The sequence below is a fragment of the Ictidomys tridecemlineatus genome, chromosome 11, assembly GCF_052094955.1.
Source record: "Ictidomys tridecemlineatus isolate mIctTri1 chromosome 11, mIctTri1.hap1, whole genome shotgun sequence".
Lineage (NCBI taxonomy): Eukaryota > Metazoa > Chordata > Mammalia > Rodentia > Sciuridae > Ictidomys > Ictidomys tridecemlineatus.
Window position 1 is genome coordinate 21,317,291 of NC_135487.1, and position 22,852 is coordinate 21,340,142.

At 37.8% G+C, this 22,852-nt stretch overlaps 1 protein-coding gene across 2 annotated transcripts in view; it reads left to right on the forward strand.

Moving 5' to 3' along the window:
• Window positions 1-22,852, forward strand: part of Zcchc17 (zinc finger CCHC-type containing 17) — a 50,963-nt gene that overhangs the window by 1,686 nt on the left and 26,425 nt on the right. Inside the window, exons 2-3 of one of the 2 annotated variants that reach the window (XM_005317725.5) lie at window positions 8,581-8,701; window positions 18,061-18,118. In XM_005317725.5, coding sequence (XP_005317782.1) covers window positions 8,636-8,701; window positions 18,061-18,118 — 124 coding nt within the window. In that variant the 5' untranslated portion in view covers window positions 8,581-8,635. Of the gene's footprint in view, window positions 1-8,580; window positions 8,702-18,060; window positions 18,119-22,852 lie in introns of those variants that run through there. The other variant, XM_040288268.2, reaches the window with a different exon arrangement.

Here is a 22,852-nt window from a genome sequence, read left to right on the forward strand (position 1 = left end):
AAAATCAACAAAGAACCTTGAATTTTTCCAACGTGGCAAAGAACAAATGAGTGAACCTACAGGAGAAGTGGAAAAGGAGAAGATAGAGAGGAAGACTCTAAGAATGTCTCAGGAGTAAATGAATGATCTGTGGTAGAAACTCCTGGACAGTATTTTTTATAGATATAATTGTAAGGAGGAGGAGAGAATCTTGTAGCTAAAGAGGATGAGGAGGATGAGGTTATCAAGGATCTAATTGAAAGAGTAGTCGAGAAGTTGAATAAACAAGAGAGAAATTGGATCACTAGTAGTATAAGATTTCTGAGAATGGTAATTGGTGGGACCCAATGAATAGATAGAGGGATTAGTTTGAGGAAGATGAATAGTTTCTTCATTTAATACAAGGGAAGAAGGAAATGAAGACAATAGATGCAGGTTGTATGTTTGATAATCATAAAGTGAGTTCCCTGTCTCATGGCTTTTATTTTCTCTATAAAGGAGGAAGTGGGATCATATACTTAGAGAAGATCAGAGATTTATGAGTATTGCAGATATGGAAGTCATTGTGGAACACAGGATAATGAGCTTTTTAGAGAAATGTAGTATTGCTGGGTAGAGGTAAGGGCCCATTTGAGGTTGGAAATCAAAATTTTCTAGCGCATCAGACTGTTTAGTGCATGCATGGAGAAAACCTATCTACATATGGCAAGGACTGTGGATATGGCTTTTTCAATACATATTCTAGCCTCTAGTGCCATATCTTATTGAAAGAGATGGAAAGCTAAAAACTATTTCCTAGACTCCTTTGTACTTAAGATGGGAATTTTATATATGTATATATATAATAAATATATATATATATTTATTTATTTTACTTTTTGGCGGACACAACATCTTTGTATGTGATGCTGAGGATCGAACCCAGGCCGTACGCATGCCAGGCGAGCGTACTACCGCTTGAGCCACATCCCCAGCCCAAGATGGGAATTTATTTTGGAACTGAGTTAAATGCAGAGAGAAAGGATATAAGGCACGCAGTTTTGCTGACAAAGATGGCAGTGACAGTGAGTTTCTCCCGTTACCAATTTTCTGGTTTGGTAACTTTCTGTGGTGACAGCCAGAACCTTATTCTTCTCCTTTTTTTTTTTTTTTTTGTTCTTTTTACATATACATGACAGCACAGTGTATTTTGACATATTATACATACATGGAGTAAAATTTTCCATTCTTTTTTAAATATTTTTTTTAGTTGTAGATGGACATAATACTTTTATTTTATTGATTTTTTAAAATGTGGTAATAAGGATCAAACCCAGTGCCTCACATGTGTAAGGCAAGCACTCAATCACTGAGGCTACAATCCCAGACCTAACTTCATTATGGAACCATAACCTTTTTGGTGGGGGTGGAGTGTGGGGGTTTGGGAGTTTGAACTTAGAGGTACTCAACCACTGAGCCACATCCCCAGTCCTATTTTGTATTTTATTTAGAGAGGGTCTTACTGAGTTGAGTTGCTTAGCACCTCGCATTTGCTGAGGCTGGCTTTGAACTCGTGATCCTCCTGTTTCAGCCTCCAGAGCTTCTGGGATTACAGGGATATGCACCTGACCATAACTTTCTTAATCATGGCAAAAGTCTTGTTATTTTGTGGGTTAGGAATTGTTTAGGGATATTTTGCCAAAGCCCTGTTACTATAGTGTTTCCAATAATTTTGGTAATACCTGTGGTACATTCCTCTCTGCTTACCTAGAGCTATAGTGGATAGTGCGTCTGCTACTATACTGGGGATATTGCCAGATAGGTAAGCTATAGAAACAGAGTTAAAGGGTTCAGGGTATTGTTGAAGTGATTGCGCTGCAGAATCTAAGGTAGATTGAAAGAAAAGTAAAGAAAAAAGAAAGGACTGATAGGTTGGAAGAAAATAGAGGTAAATAAATTAGGATTCTAATGAGATTGAAGAAGAGTATTCTCTGTTAGTGGACTTCCATTTATCCTAAAAGGCCTACACAGTTGCCATCTCTGAAATTTCCCTCCTTCCCCATCTTCCTCACTATGACTTTAGTACTTACTTCACTGAATTATAATTTGTTGTCATTCCTGTCAGACTAGGAATTGTTTGAGGACAAGGACTGTGTTTAAAAGGTGACTTAGTGTATGTGGCCCTTGGAATGGCCCAAAATTTGTCTCTTTCTAGCCAAGTGATATGGAAAAGTTACTTCAATCCTATAAACACTTAGATATTTTGTAGAGTTGTTTCAGAGGTTTAAATAGGTTAATAAAGCACAGAACATTATATATAAACACCCTTAAATGTATTGAATTGATGAATTAATTAACAATAGGGCAAAATTAAATATTTTTATTTTTATTTATTTTTTTTTGTAGTGCTGGGAATCAAACCAAGAGCCTTGTGTGTGCCAGGCAAGCTGTCTACCACTGAGCTATATCCCCAGCCCCAGTATTTTTTTTTTTTTAAAGAGAGAGTGAGAGAGGAGAGAGAGAGAATTTTTTTTTTATATTTATTTTTTAGTTCTCGGCGGACACAACATCTTTGTTGGTATGTGGTGCTGAGGATCGAACCCGGGCCACACGCATACCAGGCGAGCGCACTACCGCTTGAGCCACATCCCCAGCCCCAGCCCCAGTATTTTTAATTTTAGTGGACAGTTTTACAATTCAGTGTGCCTCACTTACATGGTGCTAGGCACTGGAGATTTGGGGGAAAAGGTTATGATGATATGCAGGACAAGAGCATGCTTGCAAGAATTTGAAAATCTAGAAGGGAGGAAAGCTGTTCATTAGTATGATTTGACTTCCATCTCTATCATTCATAGTTTTTTTCAATATTGAGCAGTTATTTAGCTTCTCTTATGTCTGTGTGTGTGTGAGTGACTGGTGATTGAACCCTGAATGCCTTATCTCTAAGCTATATCTCTCTCTATCCTCTCCCTCTTTTTTTTTGGTACTGGGGATTGAACCCAGGGGTTCTTAACCACTGAGCCACATCCCCAACATTTTTTTTTTTTTTTTTAAGAGACAGGGTCTCCTTGAGGTGCTAGTTGCTGAGACTAGCTTTGAACTTGTGATACTCCTCCCTCAGCCTCCCCAGCTGCTGGGATTACAAGTGTGCGCCCCAGCGCCTAGCCCTTTTTAAATGCCACTATGCTTCGCTTATATTTTCATTTTTTAAAAAATTTTATTTAAAAATCTAATATTTTAATATTTAAAACTAAAAGTTGTAGTTGGATACACACCTTTATTTTATTTATTTTATTTTTATGTAGTGCTGAGGATCAAACCCAGAGCCTTGCACGTGCTAGGTGAGCGCTCTCCTGATGAGCCACAACCCTAGCCCTATGTCTTTATTTTTAAAGTGGTAATGATAATTGCTTAGAGGTAGTCAAAAAGAGAATTAAATTAATTAAGATAAGTATAGCTCTTAGATCAATACATGGCAAATATGAAGCACTCATATATTAGCTATAATTATTAGAGGACTTTGAAGGGGCCTTAGGAATAATTGACTGGTAGTGTGTGGGAGTAGAGTAAGTACTAGTCCTGGGGTCTAATGCCAGTGTTGCTAACTATGAGAAGCCTTTGTCAAATCACTTCACTTCTCTTGGCCTGTTTCAGTTAAATAAAAGCAGTCAGTTTAATTATCTTCATAGTTCCTTTCAGCTCTTACATTTTATGAGCCTACTTTTTGTTTTATCTTAGCTTTTTACTCTTCTTCCTGTTTTCTACATCTGACCATCAACAGGTGTACAACTGGAGTTTGAATAGTCATTCTAGAAATTTGGTGGGAAGGAGGAAAGTTTAGCCTGAATCAGTTCAGCATTTGAAAGTCTCCCTTTTGCTTACCTATCTAACATTGTATGGCACCTAGTCTTTCTTCTATATCCTTTAGGACCAAAATGCATTCCTCCTTCTTTATCTACTTGTAGGTGGCATACAGTAAGGCCTGATTCTCTTCTCAAAATAACTTTGTGTACCTGTAGTATATAAGGCACTGAAAACATGAAATAAGAAATAGTTGTTGATTTTTTGCTTGAATGAATGGATTCAGACCTTACTCACTCTAGACTCTTTCATGAACAATTTCTTTCTGATTACTCCTCGCTGATTTATCTCATGAGGGACCTTGGTAGTGTTAGAGCTGTACTCTACAAAGTTTGGCTGTGGACTCTAAATTCTAGAGGCAGTATAGTATGGTGGATAAGAATGCAAGCTCTAGAGTCATTATTCTTCATATTCAGTATTTTTTAAACATTTATTTATCTATTTTAGTTGTAGTTGGACACAATACCTTTATTCTATTTATTTTTATGTGGTGCCAAGGATTGAACCCAAGGCCTTGCACATGCTTGGCAAGCATTCTACCACTGAGCCACAATCCACCCCATATAGCCAATATTTTTTTTTTCAATATTTATTTTTCAGTTTTTGGCGGACACAACATCTTTGTTTGTATGTGGTGCTGAGGATTGAACCCGGGCCGCACACATGCCGGGCGAGCATGCTACCGCTTGAGCCACATCCCCAGCCCCAAAAGAAGTCTTTTTTATTTTTTTATTTTATTTATTTTTTGGGGGATTGAACTCAGGGCCTTGGACATTTGAGGCAAGCACGCTACCAACTGAGCTATATCCCCAGCCCCTTCCAGTATTTTTAATAAGCGGACTCTCCTCTCAATTCGAAAAATACATGCCAGTTTCTTTCATAACGAATTGTTTAGGTTTCTTAGGCTTCTGTTCTACAGGAGAAACAAAAAGGAGGGTTTTTAAATACTACCTTTCTATACTCTTCTCATAGCAGAAATTTGTAAGGAACAACTTAAGTTCATTTATGTTATTTACTTTCTATAACTTTATGTGGAGAAGAACAAATGATAGACTTAATATGTTTGGGCTCGTTTTAGATGTCCCAATTGCTGGTGCTTCTTTTACCAGTCAGCTTAGGGTTTTTCTGCTCAGTCTGAATAGAAATTACAAAAAGGCAAAGTACAGCTCTTTTAGTGTTAGCAGCTCTAAGCTCTAGGTGCCAGTGGCTCTCAGCTCATGGTATTAGCAGCCATCCCAGCCACTTTCAGTAACTCTCCTAGCAGCTCTCAGCAGCTGGAGCTAGTAGCTCCCAGCACCTCTTCAGCAGCTTTCAGCAGCCGTCTGGGCGCCAGCCATTCATAGTGCTCGCTGTCCTTTCCAGCTTTTTTAATTGATTTCACTTTTTTTAAATACATGACAGCAGAATGCATTACAATTCTTATTACATATATATTGCAGGATTTTCATATCTTTATATATAAAGTGTGTTCACGCCAATTCATGTTTTTATACATGTACTTTGTTGTTTTTTTGTGTGTATTACAATTCTTATTACACGTGTATACCACAAATTTTCATATCTCTGTTTGTATATAAAGTAGGTTGAGGGCTGGGGATGTGGCTCAAGTGGTAGCGCACTCACCTGGCATGCGTGCGGCCCGGGTTCGATCCTCAGCACCACATACAAACAAAGATGTTGTGTCCACTGAAAACTCTCTCTCTCTCTCTCTTTTAAAAAAAAAAGAAAAAGTAGGTTGACACCCAATTCATGTCTTCATACATGTACTTTGGATAATGATGTCCATCACATTTCACCTTTCCAGTTTTTAATGCAACCAACCCAGCCTGCTCAATCTGAGGTAGAAACCATGAATGGGCAAAATAAAACCACCTCAAAGAGGCTTTATTTGGATTGTGCTACAGAATAAGGGAGAGCAGTGCACAGGATGGAGGTTCCCAGGTGGACCCCATGCTGCTTTGGGGTATCATGTGCACAGTCTTCTGTCTGCTAATTGCACAATTCTGCTCTCATGCCAATCTGGGGAAGATTGCTGGACTGGCCTGTCCTGGATGTCATGAGTCACCTCCTCAAGGACTGGAGTGGGAACATCTGAAATGACTGTAGGGTAGGCAGAGATATTTGGAATGACTATGGCCAAAGTGAAGTCTTTTGGGCAGTTGCTGTATATCTTGTACAGCTGCTCCTGAAACTAATGTCTCCTTGGCAAATGTGATAGATGTGGTTACTGCAGCAGCTGCAGAAGTGGCAAGTGACTGGGTGGGGACAGTGGAGCAGCTTTCACTGCAGAAGTAGTGGAATTGATTCAGTCTAATTGGTGCTTACATAGAAGCAGTGGCATGGGCTCAGTTTGCCATGATAATTGCAGAAGCAGCAAGATGCTGATTTAGATCCCTACCTTCCCTGACCCAATTGAAGTGCCTGGGATTGGTGCCTGTCATTCCAGATGGCAAGGCACAGACTTGATCCCCCTCTGTGCCTCCCCCTTCTCACTGCCCTGGCATGACTGCCTATCTGTGTCCCAAGTAGTCCTGGTGGTGGATGCAATTGAGCAGTGCACCTGAGGGCAAGGCACAACAACCAGTTGCCCATTTCAACTGGTCCTGTCTCAAAAATTAAAATGGGCTGGGGATGTAGCTCATTGGTAGAGCATCCCTGGGTCCAATCCTCAGTACCATCCAAAATAAAATAAAAACTTGTTTTTAGGACCATATCAGATCTACTTAATTATAATATTTATTTCAATGCAATTCATAAACATTAAATTTGGTGTATACAACAATGGTTTATTATGTAGGCATTAGAAATATGTGAGTGTGTATGTGAATGTGTGTGTGTGTGTGAATGAATTGCTATAGTATAATAGACAAGGATCTGGGGATGTAGCTCAACAGTAGAGCACTTGCCTAGCAGTTGTGAAGTCCTGGGTTCAGTCCCTAGCACCACAAAATAAAAGTTACAAATATATTATGTAAGAAAATGGCTGTTAGAGCCAGGCACAATGGCATATGCCTGTAATATTAGTGGCTGGGGAGGTCTGAGGCAGGAGGATCATGAGTTCAAAGCCAGCTTTAGCAATGGCGAGGCACTAAGTAACTCAGTGAGACCCTGTCTCTAAATAAAATACAAAATAGGGCTGGGGATGTGGCTCAGTGGTTGAGTGCCCCTGAGTTCAATCCCTGATACTGCAAAAAAAAAAAAAAAAAAAAAAAAAAAGGAAATGGCTGTTAGTGATTAATGATTTAATAAAATAACCTACTTCTTAACCAGGCACAGTTACATACACCTGTAATCCCAGCAGCTGGGGAGACTGAGGAGAGGATTGCAAATTTCAAGCCAGCCTCATCAACTTAGCGAGATCCTGTTGCAAAATAAAAAATAAAGAAAGAAAAAGGTCTGGAGATATAGCTCCGTGATTAAACACCTCTGTGTTCAATCCCTGGCACCACCACCACCACCAACAGCACACTTGTATAAGGTTTTTTTTTTTTTTTAATTTTTTTACTTGTAGAAAGACATAATACCTTTACTTTATTTGTTTTTATGTGGTGCTGAGGATTGAACTGGTACACATGCAAGGCAAATGCTCTACCAACTGAGCTACAACCCCAGTCCCACACTTATACAAGTTTAGGCTAACCAACAACTTAGTGAGACCTTATCTCAAAATAAAAAATAGAAAAGGACTGGGGTTGTAGTTCAGTGGCAGAGTGCCTCTGTTTTCAATCTCCAGTACCACAAAAATAAATAAATAAAATTAAAGTACTGCTTCTGCATATAAAAAAAAGCCTGAAAGAATATAAACCAAATTGAGTTATAATTGGTATTTTCTTCATTATTCAGGTATTAACTTTGTCTGAACTTTGAAAATGAATAAATGTGTTTTAATTTAATCAAGGAAAAAAAATAAGTACCCTCTCTTTTTTTTTAAGAGACACATTTGTTTAGGAAAGCAGATGCATATTCATGGGAGAATGAGGACTATTTTCAGAGGGAGAGATCCGCCAGTTCTTCTCATTTTGAATTCACTTATTGATACACACACACACATATATGTATATGTACATATACATATATGTATAAAATGAAGACAGTAATAAAAATAGAACCTACCTATATTTTGAGAAAGTTTTGAGGATTAAATAACATCACATGTTCACTGTTTAACACAGTGTCTAGACATAGTAAGTGCTTGATAAGTGTTGGCTCCCATTATTATTCTGTTTTTGTGAGGTCCAGACCAATGTACTCCCTCATCCTCAAAAGCCTCTCTCTGGCAAAAGAATAGCAGCAATAGCAATAAATGAACAAACAATAAAACTAGTAGTCTAAAGGCCTTCTGAAGTAACAAAGCAAGATAAAGGGGCAGGCTTTATAGTATACTTGCAATCCCAGTGACTCAGGAGGATCACAAATTTGAGGCCAGCCTCAGCAACCTAGCAAGGTGTTAAGCAACTTAGCAAGACTCTGTCTCAGATTTTTAAAAAATAAAAAGGGTTGAATATATAGCTCGGTGGTAGAGGGTCCCTGGGTTCAATCCCCAATACAAAACAACAACAACAACAACAACAACAAAACCAACAATAACAAACAAAATAAGATAAAGGTTTCCAAAATTCTCCAAATTAGAAGAGACAAAAGAGATTTGAATTAAAGTCCATGATGTTAAATCTTGTTTTATAGAGACAAACTGTGGACTGCATATTTATTTCTTCTTTAATGTAGATGTCTTTCTAATCATTGCTTATTTCTTTGTAACAGGGCACTTGAGTTAGCTTTAGCAGAAGAGAAATGGAGGAGCCATAGAACATTAAGGATGAATTCAGGAAGACCTGAGACCATGGAAAACTTACCTGCTCTCTACACTATTTTCCAAGGAGAGGTATAGTCTTTTGTTCTTTGCAAATCTGTCTTTTACAGTGTGTTAAAAATAGATTAAGGGTAAAAGCAGCTGGATTTGATGTTCCTTATCTATTTGAGACTGTCTTAAGCACTACCGTGTAAATAGGAAGGGCCACAGGAGCATCTCGCCACATGATCTTCCTCTAAGCTGCAGACATCTAACTGCATGCTTGATATCCTCGTTTGGATACGTTATAGCATCTCTAATTTATATTTTAAATTGAATTTTTATTTTTCTCACCAAATCTGTTTTTTTTCCACATCAGCCAATGAAATCACTATCCATTCAGCTACTCAAGCTGGAAATCTGGATATTATCCTTGGTTTCATTTTTCAATTTGATGTTTTTTTTTTTTTTTTAATAGAGAGAGAGAGAATTTTAATATTTATTTTCTTCGGCAGACACAACATCTTTGTTTGTATGTGGTGCTGAGGATCGAATCCAGGCCGCACGCATGCCCAAGCGAGCGCGCTACCGCTTGAGCCACATCCCCAGCCCTTCAATTTGATCTTGATTTTCCCTCCTTCTCCAGTTCATCCACAAGTCTTAATATATCATTTTTTTTAAAACTTTCTTTAGTTATCGGTAGACACGATATCTTTATTTATTCATTTTTATGTGGTATTAAGGATTAAACCCAGGGCCTCATGCATGTGGGGTAAGTGCTCTAGCACTGAGCTACAACCTCAGCCCTGTCTTTTCTTTAACATCTTGGCACCTCATTAGTTCAAGCTCCTCATATCGCTTGGCCCTTATTCTTAGGAATTTTTAGGATCCCTATTTTTTTTTTTTTTTTTTTTGGTGCTGGGGATTGAACCCAGGGCCTTATTGCATGCAAGGCAAGCACTCTATCAACTGAGCTGTATCCCCAGCCCAGGATCCCTACTTTTATTGTATCCCTCTTCAGTCTCTTCTTTAAAATCTCACCCCAAATAACCTCTTCACCACTGAGCCACATCCCCAACCTTTTTTTTTTTTTTTTTTAAAAGAGAGAGTGAGAGAGTGAGAGAGAGAGAATTTTTTAACATTTATTTTTTAGTTCTTGGCGGACACAACATCTTTGTTGGTATGTGGTGCTGAGGATCGAACCCGGGCCGCACGCATACCAGGCGAGCGTGCTACCGCTTGAGCCACATCCCCAGCCCCCCCAACCTTTTTTTTTTTTTTTTTTTGAGACAGGGTCTCGATAAGTTGCTGAAGCTGGTTTTGAACTTGCAGTCCTCCTGCCTCAGACTTCTCAGCTGCTGGGATTATAGGCATGTGCCACCACACCTGGCAATTACACTGTTTTGACAGTTGGTTCACTGGATATGACTTGCTGGCATTCCTTTGAATATTGTAGTCCAAACTACAGATACCATGAGGGAAAACAGAATAAATAAGCATCTAAAACTGACAACAGTGATGAAAAAAACAAGCAAGATAGTCTGTGATTACAGATTCAATACAAATAATTAAATTCTCATCATAGAAACGGTTAGTTAATAAATGTGTCATTGTTGAAATGAACTGTGATATGGTTGAACCTCTAGGCAAAATTCAATGACGGAAAAAAGAAGTAAAAAAGAATATAGGTAATGTGCTTCAACCAAAGTAGTGAGTACCTGTGTGAATTTCAGTGGTGGTATGGATAAGCAAAATTGGTTGGTTCCTAAATATTCCACTTCTTTTAGAGGTAAAAATGGTATTGACTTTTGTTCCCTTGGATAATTAGTATGTGTGTCATAAATCCATGAATTATTTACTGGTTTGTGAACAAAGACAAGAAAGAAAGATCCCATAAATATGTCAGATTTCAATAGAGATTTCTGCTTAGCATGCCTAAAATGATGCAACGAGAAACTGGAAGGAGGAAGAAAATGTAATATTGCCAGACCTACTGTTTCCAAGATGATATTAGACTTGACATGAGAAATCATATTATTCTTAAATTCCAAGAACAATGGTATCAAAGTAAGCCACGTCATGTGAAACTGACAACATATTGCAAAAAACATGCAATATTTGTTTGAAGTCTTGCTTCTTTTTACCAAAATTAGTTATTGAACAGTTCATGAAAGTCACTTCTTTGTATATTGTTTAATGTATAAAGATATATTTGTCAATGTCCTATTTTATAGGATGACATATTTATGTAAAAGATGTTGTCTTTTACATAATAATCTCTATTTTTGTTCTTAATGATAATAAAGGATATATAAGTTCTAGAGTGTGATTTCCAGCTGATTTTAATGAACGTGTTTCAGTTTTGTTGAAATATTCACAGAATTGAAAACTTGGAACTTTTTTTTTTCATTTGTTCTACTTAGTTGTACATGACAGTAGAATGCATTTCAATTGATAGTACACAAATGGAGCACAACATTTCAGTTCTCTGGTTGTACATGATGTAGAGATGCACCATTTGTGCAATCACACATGTACCTAGAGTAATGATGTCCATCTCATTCCACCATCTTTCCTATCTCCATAACCCCTCCCCATCCTCCCTCTTGCCCAATCCAAAGTTCCTCCATTCTTGCCTTGACTCCCCATCATAGATCTGTATCCACTAATCAGAGAAAACATTTGGCCTTTAGTTTTTTGGGGATTGGCTTACTTCACTTAGCATAATAATCTCCAGCTCCATCCATTTACCTGCAGATGCCATAATCTTATTTTCTTGTAATGCTGAGTAATATTCCATTGTGTATATATAACACAGGTTCTTTATCCTTTCATCTATTGATGGGTATCTAGGTTGGTTCCCCAGAAAACTTGGAATTTAATTGGCTATTTGCATAATTGTGTAATGTCATTCCCACAAGATACTTAAGCTTTACAAGGGCAGAGCTCTGCTTTGCTGTATATCTCAGTTTCAGGTAGATGGGTAGAAAATAGTAGGTGCTTGATCACTGAGTGAATGATTAACTTTTGAGGCATTGGATTTCTTTAGAGAGCAAAGGCTTTGGAACTAGACAGACCTGGATTCTAATGCCAGCTCTTTTATTTATTTTACTAATGTGGGATACTTAAGGCTGTAAATGTCAATTTTCTCTTTTATTAACTGGAGATAACTACTTCCAAAGGATTTCTGTAATAGTTAAATAAGATGTTATCTATAAAAGTGACAGACATAGGAATTCATTAATGGTGTCTCCTTCTTCTTGAAGGGAAGATAAAGCCCCCAAATGTTTTTCAATATCTTAAAAATGCCTAAGTATTTTAACTGTGTATTCTTCTGGCATTCATTCTTTCTTTACAGTTGGTAAAGTTTCACCTCCTAATGTTAAGAGGTCTTTAAGGACAGACTTTGTGATTGTCAATTATTGATAATAGTTGTTCTGGATATCTGTTGATGATAAATTGATCCCAAATGTAAATGTGTAGGATAATAACATTCTAACAAATGGCAAATGACTCTGCTGTTCAGAGTTTCTGTCTTTTATCTTTATGGCCCATGGTTTCCCCAAAGGTGAGTGAAGTACCAGAACTCAGAAAAAGGAAATGGTAACACTGCAAGTGAAATTGATTTTTCTGATTCTGAAGCCCTCACTTATCATGCTACACAAAAGAAAGAGTAGTGTTCTCTGCTCTTCACAGACTAAGATTTCTTCCAAAGTAGATCTTGCCTGCAGCCTTTTCTTGTATGAGACGGGGCTTGAAATAGTAGATTTTATATATTACCATCAAGGAAGGTATGTATTACCATCGGGTTGAATGTTCAGTGAAATACCATTTTTTGAGTTCTAATTTAGTATTTCAGGAGCATATTTTGGAAAAGAATGCTTTAGAAATGACTTGGAATTAGGAAGAGAAAAATTTCATGATAAATTGGAAGGAATGAACTTTTTTTCAGAATATTCATCCAACAAAAGTAAATGAAGCTGGGCCAGGTGCAGTGGCACATGCCTGTAATCCCAGCAGCTTGGGAGGCTGAGGCAGGAGGATTGCAAGTTCAAAGCCAGCCTCAGCAAAATCGAGTCCATAAGCAACTCAGTGAGACCCTATCTCTAAATAAAATACAAATAAGATCCGGGATGTGTTTCAGTTTTTAAACACTCCTGAGTTCAAACTCTGGTACCAAAATAAATTAATTAACAAATGAGTACCTAATATTTACAATGAAAATAAATGAGTACCTAATAGTAGATTGGAAAAAATTTTTGAAAGTCTAATATATGTTAGCACTCCAACACGTTCTGTGTTATTGAATCTTTCTAGAATTAACTCCTTTTAATGGATAAGAAAACTTTTCAGAATAATGACCCAATGATAAATAAATGCCAAAGGTGGGATTCTAAATCTTTCCAGGTCTATGGTTTTTTGTTTTGTTTTGTTTTGTTTTAATATTTATTTTTTAGGTGTAGATGGACACAACACAATGCCTTTATTTTTTTATGTGGTGCTGAGGATTGAACCCGGGTCCCGCTGGTGCTAGGTGAGCACTCTACCGCTGAGCCACAGTCCCAGCCCTCCAGGTCTATGTTTTGCTAAACTACAACAGAGGTTGTCCAATTGTATGTAAATATATGAAGAAACAAAATTTTATTAGAATACCTTTGCTGGACACGGTGGCATACACATGTAATTTCAGCTACTTTGTAGTCTGGAGCAGGAGGATCCAATATTGAGTCCAGGAGTAAGGTGATTTGGGGTCTGACTTCCAGATGCTGCTGTTGAGTTTGTTAGATAATTATACTCTTTAATAATGTTGTTATACAACTTATCGAGAGCCTGTTTCAAGAAAAGAAAAAAGGCTGGGGATGTAGCTTAATGGTAAAGTGCTCTTAGCTTCAATCTCCAGGACAAAAATTAAATAAATTTGTTTGACTGAATTTAGGTATAGGAAGAAGGTAGATGGTAAATGTGTTTTTTTTTTCAGTCATTTGTTCATACAACTCTATCATAGCATTTATCATAATCTTGCAATATTATTACTTGTATATGTGTCTCCAGTAGATTGTGAGTCACTAGAAGGTAAAGGCCAGGATTCTCTGATTTTCTCACATATCTTGGTAAATACTTCATATTCTTTTTTTTTTTTTTTTTTTAATAGGCTGGGCAACTTTTTGCGGGAGTGGTATGGAGGACTGAACCCAGGGGTACTTTACCACTGTGCCACATTCCCAACCCTTTTTAATTTTTACTTTGAAACTATGTCTTGCTAAGTTATTTAGGGCTTCACTAAGTTGCTGGCCTTGAACTTGTGATTCTCCTGCTTTAGCTTCCTGGGTCACTGCGATTACAGATGTGTGCCACCATGCCCAGCAATCAGTATCTTTTTGTAAGTTGTCTTTATTTCACAGTGCCTGGTATTGTATCTTATAGTAGATGGTGTATAAATACTGGAATAAAATTGTATCAAACCTTGTAAGACCAGTTGTCCTCAAAGAAATTGGTGGTATAGCTCATATCCTAGCAGTTCTCTTAGTGGGCTCAGCAGGGATGCTGGTCCCAGTGATTGAATAGACACGAAGCCAACATTCATCCTTTTCTTATCCTTTAAGACATCATGTGCCAGTGTCTACTAAGCGTGGTAGTGGGTATAAACACAGTAGTTTTGAAATCTGGCTCAGCGTTGATACAGTGGAAAAAAAATGCTGTGGGGGTGTTGGTGTGGTAAAGGGGAAATACCATTGATCTAAAAATAAAAATAAAAAATCTGTTTTATACCTGGTTATGCTACTTTCTAACTTTGTGACTTGGAACAAGCAACTTAAGTCTCTGAGCTTCAAACTCATCATTTACATTGTGGGGAGAATGAATTTCAAGGCCATTGCTACTGTAATCTGAAGGTAGGAAATTCATTTTACCCAAGACTTGAATTCATTTGAGATAATTATTGAATTTTTTTCCTCTGAGCCATTTGAGTAATTATTCTCGGGATACCAGGCAGTCTGTGTGATCATCTACAGCAGGTGCCATCCTGTTAATTTCAACTTTGAATGTACCCTAGGAGACACAGTGATGGAAACACCTGGTGCAGGAAACAGGCAAGAATACCTTTTCCTAACTGAATGGTTGAGTGCATTTATTCTGGAGCACATTAACCTTTTCTTTTGGGAGAGGCCAAATTAAGGTCTGTTATTACCTCTAAAGACCATAATGTGACACTGGAGCTTCAGGATTGAAAAGTGAGATTGTTTTCATTTACGGCAGCAAGGCGATTTAGGCTCTGACTTCCAGATGCTGCTGTTAAGTTTGGTAGATAATTATACTCTTTAATAATGTTGTTATACAGCATGAGACAAGAAGCCCTTTTTCTAGAATCCTGGAGCAAAAGCCAATGTACCTTTGTTTGATCCATAGAGAAGGGATCTTCTCTTATTTTGATTAAAAATTGAAAGGCTTTATTTTCTATATCCAGGGGACTCTTTTAATGTTTTTTTTTTAATATTTATTTTTTAGTTTTCAGTGGACACAACATCTTTGTTTGTATGTGGTGCTGAGGATCGAACCCGGAATGCACGCATTCCAGGGGAGTGTGCTACCGCTTGAGCCACATCCCCAGCCCCAGGGGACTCTTTTCATAAAAACAAATTGCTTTGTAAACTTTCGTAAGCACTTAGTGTCTCTGGTTCTCTCTCTCTCATTTGAAAAATGACAGGTTTGGACCAGCCAATCTCTAAAGTCCTTAAAGACCTTCTTCTGGCTCTACCTTGCCTTGATTTTAAGTATCTGCACGATTGTACTGTTTCTTTGAGACTACCTGGTCCTTACTTTTTTAAAAATATGTTTGTAGTTGTCAATGGACCTTTATTTTATTTATTTGTGTGTGGTGCTGAGAATCGAACCCAGTGCCTTACACATGCTGGGCAAGTGCTCTACCACTGAGCCCCAGCACCCCTGGTTCTTACTTTAGGATATTCTTCATCAGTGTAAAATGGAAGCTTAGAACTATTGGTTTGTAAACCCAATCTTCATGTTGTATCTTTTGGAGAGTTAATTCAGGTGCTCTGTTCCAATATACCCATTAAAAAATGAGGGGAAGGGCTGGGATGTGGCTCAAGCGGTAGCGCGCTCACCTGGTGTGCGTGCGGCCCGGGTTCGATCCTCAGCACCACATACAAACAAAGATGTTGTGTCCACCGAAAACTAAAAAATAAATATTAAAAAATTCTCTCTCTCTCTCTCTCTCTTACTCTCTCTCTTTAAAAAAAAATGAGGGGAAGGAAAGTTTTTATCTATTTCCATCTAATGTGGAATGATGATGTTTGGTGAAGCAGGAGGCACTGAACTAGGAGTCAGGGGACCGAGGTTCTGTCCCCAGCTTGTATCTAAGTTGTAAGTCTTTCTACTAGTCACTAATCTTTTTGTGCTTCAGTTTCTTGGACTATAAATTATTAAAAAGCTATACTTAGAGGGTGCATTATGTGCCAGATACCAGTGCCAGGCATTTTATGTATGTCATTTGTTATCTGTAGCAGCAAAATGAGAGCAGATGGGAACTTAGACCTTGAAAGGCAAGTTGTGTTCAGTATCCCACAGGTAGGAAATGGCAGAGCTGAGATTAGAAGCCGCATCTTTCACTCCAAAGCAGTGTTCTTTCTACACCTAGACTGTTCTGCCTCATCTGCAGCATAGGAACCTATCATATATACTTCCTAGGATTGTTGCCAGGAACAGATAGGATATCAGATGTCACCACTTGTAGTCATTAGAATAAAGGGAACCATGAACAGCTGTAGTATAGTTAAACTCTGGGTTCTAATCCCAGCTCCTCTACTAGCCAGGTTTGGATCTTGAGCAAATTACCTAACCTTTCTCTGCATCATTTTGTCATCTGCCAAATGAAAATAGTACCAACTTTATAAGTTGTGATGAGGATTTTGAATAGTGTTTTGCATGTAGTGAACATTTAGCATATGTTAGTAAATATTGGTCCAGCGGGAATTGTCTTATTCAGTTCCCTAGCTTTAGATATGGTGAAATATTGATTGCTTAAGATGAAACAACTAGCTAAAGACACTGAGAAGAATAAAATACTGAATTTTTACGAATAATGAATTTAATGCTAAACGTAGTGACAACAATAATCCCAATCCACACAGGTGAGTAGGGAAGGGAAAAACTAGAAGATTGAAAGAGTGGAGATAATAATTTATTTGGCAGGGACTCTGGGCCTTTCTCACTAACATTTATTGGTTACTTATTATATAAGTCCATCAAACCACTAACTTCCCGATGTTAGGTCAGTGCTACAAAAGTCTTGAGAACAAATCTTTTTCTCTCTGGTTATATCTTTTCATGTTCTGTCAGATGTCTATGTATTGATTTTTTTCTCTAATTTTCTTAAAACCCAGGACTCGGTGTTTTTTAAAATTTTTTATTTGTTCTTATTAGTTATACATGACAGTAGACTATATTTTGGTTTGTCCTATATACATGGAGTATAAGTTCCTATTTTTGTGGTTGTACATGATGTGGAGTTCCATTGGTCATGTATTCATATATGAACACAGGAACATTATGTTCAATTCATTCTACTATCTTGGTTTGAAGTTTAAAAGGGATCTACACGATCTATGTCAAACTACTATAGTTATTTGTATAGGGATTAGAGGCCTAAGGTCCAGCTAATATAAAGTGTAACTTTATTACCCAATTCCTGCTATCCCTTTCATTCATAAAACTCCTTTGGTGATTTCTTTTCTCTCTCTCTTTTTTTTTTTTAATTAAGATACTGGGGATTCATCCCAGGGATGCTCCAGCCCTTTTTTTGTATTTTATTTAGAGACAGGGGTTTTTTTTATTTATTTATTTTTAAAAGCATTTTTTTAAAGAGAGAGAGAGAGAGAGAGAGAGAGAGAGAGAGAGAGAGAGAGAGAGAGAGAGAGAGAGAATTTTAATATTTATTTTTTAGTTCTCGGCAGACACAACATCTTTGTTTGTATGTGGTGCTGAGGATCGAACCCGGGCTGCACACATGCCAAGCAAGCGCGCTACCGCTTGAGCCACATCCCCAGCCCTAGAGACAGGGTTTTACTGAGTTGTTTAAGCTGAGTTTGAATTTGAGATCATCCGAGCCACTGGAATTTGCTGGGATTACAGGCTTGCACCACTGTGCCTGGCCTCCTTTGGTGATTTTAACAAGTGTGGGATTTGGGCATCCCTTGATTACCATCATACCATGTGATGACATTCCAATCTCACCATTGTTTTTAATGAATATGTATATACCTGTTAGTCTAAGTTTCAAAAAGAACATAATAAAGAATGCTTGACAAAACATTATTAGGGAGTTTCGTAGTAGTCAAAGACAAGTCAGTGCCAAGCAGAAATTCAAGGAGTCTAGGAGACTCTGGAAGAAAGATTCTCATTTATGTGACATTGATTTATTATTTTTTTCTTTATAGGTTGCCATGGTGACAGATTATGGAGCCTTTATCAAAATCCCAGGCTGTCGGAAGCAAGGTCGGTCTATAATTTGAAATTTAGCTCTCTCATTTCACTTTCTTTGCTGTAACCCCCACCAACATCATAATCGTAGGTTCTACATTTTTCAGAGTTTTATTTTTGCATTTATGTTTTATTTTGTTTTTAATGTAGATATGAATACAGACAAGTGGTAATAGTTAATTTTTAGCAGGTCCACGTGTGAGCATCTGTGTGTGTGTATGTGTGTGTGTGTGTGTGTGTGTATGTATGTGTGTAGGTGTAAATTTAGAACCTCATGCATGCTAAACATATGTTCTACCACTGATTTATATACCCACAACCCATTTAGCAGGTCTTTTTTTAAATGTGTGTGGTACTGGGAATTGAACCCAGGGGCACTTTACGTAGACACTGAGCCATATATCCTCAGTCCTTATTTTTTACTTTGAGACAGGGTCTTGATATGTTGATTAGGGCTTCCCTAAGTTGCTGTAGCTGGCTTCAAACTTGCAATCTTCCTATCTCAGCTTCCTGAGTTGCTGGGATTATAGGCATGTGCCATTGCACTGGGCTCATTGAAGGTCTTGACTCAGAAAAATGTTGTTCTCTGACTTGGGAAAAAGGCTGGATATACCTAATTGGATTTGTTTCTGGAATCAATTCCTCCCTAGACATCACCTGTGACACCAGGCAAGTCACTTGACTTCTTTGGACATAGAAATTTGGAGATGGCAAACTACTTCTCTGAGGCTGACATTTTGAATGTTCTAGTATGGTACATGAAATAGAAATAATACCTACTTATTTATTTATCTATATATCTATTTATCTATCTATCTATTGATTGATTGATTGATCATGATTATGGGGATTGAACCCAGGGTCTCACAAATGCCAGTGTTTATTTTTTAAGAGTTGGAGTCCGGGGCTGGGGTTGTAGTCAGTGGAAGTGTGCTTGCCTAGCATGTGTGAGGCACTGGGTTTGATTCTCAGAACCACATATGAATAAATAAGATAAAGGTCCATCAATAACTAAAAAAATAAAAAAAAAAAAAAAAAAGAGTTGGAGCCTGGCTGTCTTGCCCAGGTTGGTTTCAAATTCCTGAGCTCAAGTGATCCTCGAACCTCAGTGTCCTAAGTCTGTGGGGAAACAGGTACATGCCACCATGCCTAGCTTCCAAAACATATATTAGCCAGGCATGGTTGTGCACGCCTATAATCCCAGCAGCTCATGAGCCTAAGCCAGGAGGATCTTAAGTTAGAAGCCAGCCTCAGCAATTTAGCAAGGCTCTGTCTCAAAATAAAAAATAAAAAGGGCTAGGGATGTACTTCGGTGGTTAAAGTCTTCTAGGTTCAATCCCCAGTACCAAAAAAAATTATAAATACAATACTTTAAATTTTTTTCATAATACATAAACATGTGTTGAATAATTTTTGGAGATTCCCTCTTATATGTACAATCTTGTTTGTAAGAATAGTTGTGTTAAGTATAAACAGGAATTCCACAGATGGGTGACCTGCCCAGAGTGAATTAAATAGATAATGGCACAACTAAGACTAGAATCTAAACCTTCAGATTCCTAGCTTCATGGGCTTTCTGCTTTATCACACATCATGCTAGTGAATCCAGAGACTCAACTTGCCAACTACTTATGTTAAAATAAGTTAAAAATTTTAACAGAAAGATATAGTCATAAGAGAAAAATATGAAAGAATATTTCACTACACAAAAATTAAAAAATAGGGCTTGGGATGTGGCTCAAGTGGTAGTGTGCTCACGAGGCATGCGTGAGGCACTGGGTTCGATCCTCTGCACCACATAAAAATAAAAATAATATATTATAAATAAATAAATTAAAGAAAGAAAAAAGTAAAAAGATAGTGATAAAAATCATTAGCAAAGTTAAGTTGGGAAAAAGAATTTGTAATACACATGATAAAGAGCTAATAAAAAATGGAGGGAATAATAGGAAAAGGAACCAAAATATGAAAAGACAAATCACAGGAGAAAATGTAAGTCATTTGGTCAATGTATTAAAAGATATTAATTCTTAGTATTGATAAAGTTACATAAACAGTGGTCCATTTGCATAATGGAATACTACTCAACAATAAAAAGGAAAAAAAACTATCAATACATGTGGCAATGTGGATCAATCTTCAGATAATTAAGCTCAGTGAAAAAAGCTAATCCCAAAAGGTTAGACTTTTTATAATTCCATTTGTGTAACATCCCTTTAAAAAATAGCCTTATTAAGGTTTAATTCATGTACTATACATTTTACCTAAAGAATACATTTCATTGTTTTTTGGTATATTCACAGGGTTTTGCAACAATCACCACCATCTAATTTGTGCTCTACCTCTGAGCCACAACCCCAATCCATGCCTATGTATCTTTTAAAGTTATTGCATATGTTTAGAAGAAAGCAAGGGAGAATATTCAACAATTCTTTTTTCTCCCCGCCGCCCCCAGTGCTGGGAATCGAACACAGGACCTTACACATGATGAGCAAGTGCACTACCACTGCACTATATACCCAGCTTTTTTTTCTTCCTTAAAACAGGTCCTCTTGCTAAATTTTCCAGGCTTGCCTGGATTGTGATCCCCCCGTTTCAGCCTACTGCGTAGCTGGGATTATAGGTGTATACCACCATACCCAGCTAATAAATTCTTAATAATAATCGCTTTTGGGGAGTTGGATTTGCTAAAGAAGGGATTACATGAAAGAGAGAGACTTTTACTTTTTCAAAAAATACATTTTTTTAGCTGTACATTGATGCAGTATCTTTATTCATTTATTTGTTTTATGTGGTGCTGAGGATCAAACCCAGTGCCTCACACATGGGAGGCAAGCACTCTACAACTGAGCTACAGCTCCAGCTCAAGGACTTTCACTTTTTGCCATTTAAAAAAAATACTCTGGGGGGGGGGGCTGGGGTTGAGGCTCAGAGGGTAGAGTACTCACTTAGCATGTATAAGGCCCTGGGTTCCATCCTCAGCACCACATAAAAATAAATAAAATAAAGGTATTATGTTCAACTACAACTGAAAAATAAATATTTAAAAAAAAATATTTTTGGGGCTGGGGTTGTGGCTCAGCGGTATAGCGCTCGCCTAGCACTTGCAAAGCCCTGGGTTCGATCCTCAGCACCACATAAAAATAAATAAACAAAATAAAGGTATTGTGTACAACTAAAAAATAAATATTTTTAAAATATATATATATTTTTTCTTTCAAAAAGCCCAACAGCTGATCTTTGGATAATAAAGCCTGCCTCTAGCCTTGGAAACCACTGTGCTGCAGATTGCATCTTTGCATTAGAAATGGCTTACCAGTGGTTTTCAAGCTGGCAGTCAGCAGTCTGTAATTAAGTTTCTCATTTTATGTTGGCTGGGATTTAATGAGGTGGAACTCATCCCCACCTCTATAGGACCTGCACCTCTTCCTGGCTGAAGGCAGATTTTCTTGTTAGTGTACTTGCCTATCACTGCCAGTGCCTGAAAGTGCCATTTTTACTTAGACATTTATGTGACACTTTGGGAACTATCTGGGGATTAAAGTCGGCTACCCTTCAACAGTCAGTTTTCAACTTACTTGTGTCTGTACTCTGTCAGGTAATGCCTCTGATTGTGGCTGACAGCTTACACTTGAATCTGTCAGTCTGAAGCTGTGCTGAAACAAGCCTTGGAGAGGGAGCTCAGAGGACCAAATAATTACATGGAAACTGAGTTCTAATCCTGGCATTTTCTGTGGGGTTTTTGGATAACTTAAGCTATTGATTTCTCTGTAGTCTCTTAGTGTCTGTAAGGGAGACAATCATTTGGACTGAACAATGGAATAATTGTAGTCTGATCAAATCTTAATGTCTTTGATTCAGGAAGAAGACTCTAAGTTGAATTAGTTTCCCAGACTTTTATTCTTTGAATTCTTTACCCACTGCTGAATTGAAGACCCCCTCCTAGGATTTAGATATAATAATTTTCTTTTTCCTTCTCATAGTATTGTTCAATAGAACTTTCTGTGATGCTGTTAATGTCTCTCTCTGTTCTGATTTGTTTTCTGGACACTAATTCTCCATGTCTTTGGACACCAAGCAGGTATCCACCAATTCAATTCTGACATTACCTACCTTGAGTTAGCATCTAATCCCACAAATTAGAAGGGCTAAGTTCTATAAGATTGCCTACATTTTAGATGCCCCTCTACTTCTCACCAACCAGTTGTAAATTAGGTTCCGACAGAACTCAGGAAAGCACTTTTATGGGCTATAGTAAACACTTCACTTATCATAACTCAGGAATAGCCAAGTCATAGAAGAGATGCACGGGGCCCCGTAGGAGTGTAGTGGGATGGGAAGCTTTTATGTCCTCTCTGGTGAAGCCCTCCCAGCACTAGGATGGATTTACCAACCCAGCAACTCTACAAATCTTCTGTGGGGGAGTTTTTATAGAGCTCTCCCTCCAGCTCCCAAACCCCTTTTCCTGGAAATGGTCAGTCAGTGGGTGGGTCTGAACATTGTGACTTTCTAATCACTTGATCTTTCTGATGACCAGCTCCATCTTGAGGTTATCAAGGCACCCACTCTGTCACCTTGCTAGCATGTACTCAAGTATGATCAGAGGGGGCCTTCTCATGAACAAAAGACACTCCTGTCACAAAAATACTTTTTAGTTGTTGGTGGGCTTTATTTTGTTTACTTACATGTGGCGCTGAGAATCGAACCCAGTGCCTCACACATGCTAGGCAAGTGCTCTTCCACTGAGCT